This window comes from Malus sylvestris, chromosome 11 (assembly GCF_916048215.2).
Source record: "Malus sylvestris chromosome 11, drMalSylv7.2, whole genome shotgun sequence".
Classification (NCBI taxonomy): Eukaryota; Viridiplantae; Streptophyta; class Magnoliopsida; order Rosales; family Rosaceae; genus Malus; species Malus sylvestris.
Genome location: NC_062270.1, coordinates 10,497,394 through 10,502,361, shown reverse-complemented (window position 1 = coordinate 10,502,361; position 4,968 = coordinate 10,497,394). Strand labels below are relative to the sequence as shown.

At 36.9% G+C, this 4,968-nt stretch overlaps 1 protein-coding gene across 1 annotated transcript; it reads left to right on the top strand.

The window, feature by feature from the left end:
* Positions 1-1,647: 1,647 nt before the first annotated feature.
* LOC126591037 (mitogen-activated protein kinase homolog NTF6) lies at positions 1,648-4,419 on the top strand. The gene is made up of 6 exons (XM_050256571.1): positions 1,648-1,996; positions 2,310-2,439; positions 2,605-2,742; positions 3,033-3,365; positions 3,553-3,736; positions 3,841-4,419. Exons 1-6 carry the CDS (start codon positions 1,854-1,856, stop codon positions 4,014-4,016), a joined length of 1,104 nt encoding a protein of 367 aa, XP_050112528.1. The 5' UTR covers positions 1,648-1,853; the 3' UTR covers positions 4,017-4,419.
* The last annotated feature ends 549 nt before the right edge of the window (positions 4,420-4,968 follow it).

Sequence of the window (4,968 nt, the reverse complement as noted above, 5' to 3'; positions counted from 1 at the left end):
TTTGAGATAGTTCATTGATTTTTTGGGCATGACCGATCCTAGCATTGAGTAGGTAAATTTTGTGCACACGCCAACATTTGAAGGGCCTTGGGGACAAACTATAGTCTATACTAAAATTGATGCCCGCGCGCTGTCAGGGGTCGAAAACTTTGTCATGTAATTAAAAAATACATATACAAAAGGGGCAAGTAAAAGAGTCCATGAATTTCCATAGTGTACCAAGTTGGTAAAAATGTACTCCGACATGACTAGCTCAAAAGGAGATTTCTCCATTTTTAATATGGTTTATAGTCTGCAAATGTAGTGTCTCATTTTCTTCAGGCCTGCATTGACTTTAAACATGTAGGACAACACCAATCGCAACTACAAATACTAACAACTGTGCAAAGGAATTATAAAGAAAACTCATGTACCATATAAGAACAAACCTCACAGCTGGTCTTGGTAACTGTTTTTTCAAAGAGACCCATTACAATGGGTTCTGAAAGAAAACAAAACATGTACATTTTCTCTGCCAAGTAAAATCTATTGCAGGTGATGAACAAAACACAAAGTTCTCAACTTTAATTTAATTATTATCAAATATTGAAGGAAATTAACAACTACCCAGAAATGTTTGCTCAAAATTAATTGATAATATGAATAATTTAATTACACAACATCTATCTGCCAAGTGATTTACAACGGCTAATGAACAAAACCCAAAGTTCTTAGCTTAATTTGATCTCACCATTTAATTGGAAGAAATAAAAAAATTACACAGAAATGTTTGCACACAATTAATTGATGAAACGACCAATTGGGCAATCAAAAATTAATGGTGCAGTGAAGACAATAAAACACGACCTACTACTCCCTCCAGCTCCGTCCCAAGGCTGCATGGCTCTCATTCACCAAACCCTCACCTAGACCCATCCCAATCCGTCCCAAACCCATAGAACAAAATAAACCTTCCAAAATTATCCTTTGTAACTCGAATCTCGTCTCACTTTATCCTTTGAAACTCAAATCTTGTCTTACTTTATCCTTTAAAACTCAAATCTTGTCTTGAACTCAAAAAGGAAAAGAAAAAAAAAAACAAGAAAGAAGAATACATTCTGTTATTGATAATTGGAAGGCCCACACCTTTGTAATTTCCAGTCCAACCCAACCCAAAAGCCAGCTCCACCCAAGCTCCAGTGTTTATAGGCCTACTAAGAGTTTGGGCCCTCAAACTCAAAGACTAATCTTTCAAGTTCAACCGCAAGAAAACTGAAATTTTCTTGACCCAAGAAAAAGAATAAACCAAAACTTGACTTGTGAATTCTTGACTTTGCTTTTTCCACAAATAATTTTTTTTAATACCTTGATAAGTTTACATTAAGAAGGGAGAGTTGGACTAAACCACACAATGTGCAACCTAATTTGGTATTGAATTCGTCATTCACGAAATTCGAACCTAAGATCTATCGCTTTCAAATGAAGAAGAATACCATCAGACCAACCTAATTTGGTATCAAATTCGTTATTCATGAAATTCAAACCTAAAATCTCTCACTTTGAGATGAAGAAGAATACCAATAAATCGGGTTTACACGTTCAAATTTGAACGATGAAAAGTTGAAAGAAATGATGAAAAGTTGAAAGAAAATCAAAAGAGGCTAAAAACACAAAAAGCGAAAGAGTGCGGTGGCGGTCAGGCACTGGTTGTTGTGGTACCAAATGGCCCCTCCATAGCTTTCTCTCTGCATTTTCAGGCGGTCACTCCACCCTTTCCATTTCCATCTCTCTCTTCTGCGTTTGTCAGCTTGAGAACTCCGCAGGGCTTTCTTCATTTTCTTTCTGTAAGAGGATTAAAAGGAAGGAAGAAAGAGATGGAGGGTGCGCAAAAAGAAGGGATTCCTCTGTACGGAGGCAAGTATATACAGTACAACATTCTGGGTAATCTCTTTGAAGTCTCCGCCAAGTATGCTCCTCCTATTCACCCAGTCGGTCGCGGTGCTTATGGCATCGTTTGGTATCTCCCTCCCTCTCTCTCTCTCTCTCTCAACTTTTTTGCGTTCATTTTTTACATTGGTTTTGGTCTAGAAGTGGTATCTGTTTGGATTCTGGGAAAAGCAGGGTTATATTTTTGAGCATGAAATTGAAATGTTTGGTTTCAAAATTGAAATGGGAAGGCTTTAGCTTTGTGGGATTTTGCTTTTCTTGGGCCCCAAAAGGATAGAGTTTGGATTCCTATACTGTTGCTGCATGTTTTGATCAATTTTGAGAGGTTTCATGGGGAGTAAGTGTTTTTACTCAATGAGAGGTTAATGTTTTCCATTTGGCAGCTGTGCAACAAACTCTGAGACAAAGGAAGAAGTTGCAATCAAGAAGATTGGGAATGCATTTGACAATAGGATTGATGCGAAGAGGACGCTTCGAGAGATAGAACTCCTTTGCCATATGGATCATGACAATGTAAAACCTTTTGCATTCAGTCACATATCACATGTCCAAATTTAGCTAAATGATAACCAAAAATTGAAATTTTTATTGAAGAAGGTTTTGTTGTTAAGAATAGTTGAACTTGCCTGTTAGATTGTTTAACTGTGAATTAGAAATAATTGCATTGTTGTTTTGCAGGTTATCAAAATTAAGGACATCATAAGGCCGGCAGATAGGGAAAAGTTCAATGATGTTTACATTGTGTATGAATTGATGGACACTGACTTGAATCAGATAATAAACTCCGGCCAGGCCTTGATAGATGATCACTGTCAAGTAAGTTGCTTGTTTTTATATTGTGGACATTGTTTTGAAGGAAATCCAGACGTAAACATTAGACATAGGGGAAGGCAGAATGAATATTTGATTACTACTAGTTTTGCTGCAATTATGAAATTTCTTGGTCGTGTTTGGTTATCTCTCCGTCTCCCTCTTGGGATGATATGTAGACTATGTATTGGTCATGTTGTATTCGCAACATATATAGTATGAATTACCTTGTAAGTTCTGTTGAAATAAAAGTTTAGATCATTTAAGTTTTAAGCAAAATATAATGTTTCTGGCAGTATTTCCTGTATCAATTACTGCGAGGATTGAAGTACATACACTCTGCAAATGTTTTGCACCGCGATCTGAAACCAAGCAACCTGCTTCTCAGTGCAAATTGTGACCTTAAGATTTGTGACTTTGGGCTTGCAAGAACTACATCAGAGACAGATTTCATGACAGAATATGTTGTAACTCGTTGGTATCGAGCCCCTGAGTTACTACTCAACTGTTCAGAATACACTGGAGCAATTGATATTTGGTCAGTAGGGTGCATCGTCATGGAGATTCTTAGGAGGGAACCACTGTTTCCCGGTAAAGACTATGTTCAGCAGTTGAGTCTTATAAATGAGGTAAATGCATTTTCCATCGTATTCTATAGCAACTCTTGAACTTGATAGATGTGATTTAGTGGAAGCAGAGTATTGTTTATTGTCGATATTCTTTAGAAGGGATGTCAAAACTAGTTACAAAATTTGGAAGTTTATGCTGTTAACTTTATGATTTTGATGTTTCAATTTCTTGATTGTTCAAATACAGCTCCTAGGTTCACCAGATGAATCAGATCTTGGCTTTTTAAGAAGTGATAATGCTAGGAAGTATGTTAAGCAGCTCCCACATGTCCCGAAGCAACCCTTTGCAGAGAAATTCCCAAATGTCTCGCCACTGGCAATTGATCTTGCAGAAAGAATGCTAGTTTTTGATCCAAGCAAACGTATTACTGGTAAGTCACTTACTCTTAGCATTTAATAACACTCAATCTGGAATTTTCTCATTCATTTTCAAGGTACTAAACATCTGTCTTTTTCATTTACTATGCATGAAAAGTGGAGGAAGCACTGAATCATCCGTTTTTATCAAGTCTTCACGAGATCAATGAGGAACCTATTTGCCCATCTCCATTCGTCTTTGACTTTGAGCAGGCATCGCTGGATGAAGAAGATATAAAGGAGCTTATATGGAGGGAGTCACTACGCTTCAATCCGGATAATATGTTGGGATAATTTTCTCAACTGTGGCCTGTATTCTCCTTCTGTTGTGTTTTCACTGACCAGCATCGTGTTTGAAGGATGCTTTTGGTAATGGAAGGTTGGTAATGTATCTCATATGTTTGAGATTCTATATGAGAAGGTCAACTAGGGAGATGGGGTTCTCCTTCGCATTGAGAGGATGAAACGACAGTTTGTTAACAAGAGTGGTATCGTTGTGTGAAGCGTCTGTAATCTGGATTCATTCAACCTAAGAATCTAGTAAGAGTTGAGGGTTGGTGTGTAGAAGAGATGGCTTCGTTCTCCCGGCCTTCGTTGGTTTTCGATGTGTTTTTATATTGTAAAATCCAATATGATTCAACAGTTTTAACCAAACGAAAGTGAAAGTAAAGGATATACCAGTTTGTTTTCATCTTTATATTTGTTTGGCTTGGAGTTTTTTATGATAGCCTTTTGAGTAAATTAACATTCCTTTCGGTCCTAATGAAACGTATTACGCTCATCACTAAAACGCAAACGCAATTTATGACGTTCTTGCCACTCCAAAATCAATAGTATTATGGTCTAGTTGTTTTTCTTTTTATTTATAAATGAGAGGTCTTAGGTTCGTATTTCATGAGAAATCTTAGTTTGAATCTCATGATTAGTGAGTTCGATACCAATTCTTTATACTAATGGGGGTGGTCTTCTACCAAAAAAAAAAAAAAAAAAAATAGGGGGTGGAGGAGTAGATATGTGGTTCAAATACGTCTTTAGCGAGAATCGAACCTAAGACTTCTAACTTATAAGTGAATAAAATTTCCACTAGACCATAGTACTAAGTGACCTATTCAATTCGGTTTTTAAGTGGCAAAACCTAAATCGAATTGAACTAGGCAAAAATTGATTTTTCGGTTTTTTTTTGTTGGGCTCTGTTTAGTTCACCGGTTTGCTGGTTCATATGTCCACCCCTACTAGCCGAATTTAG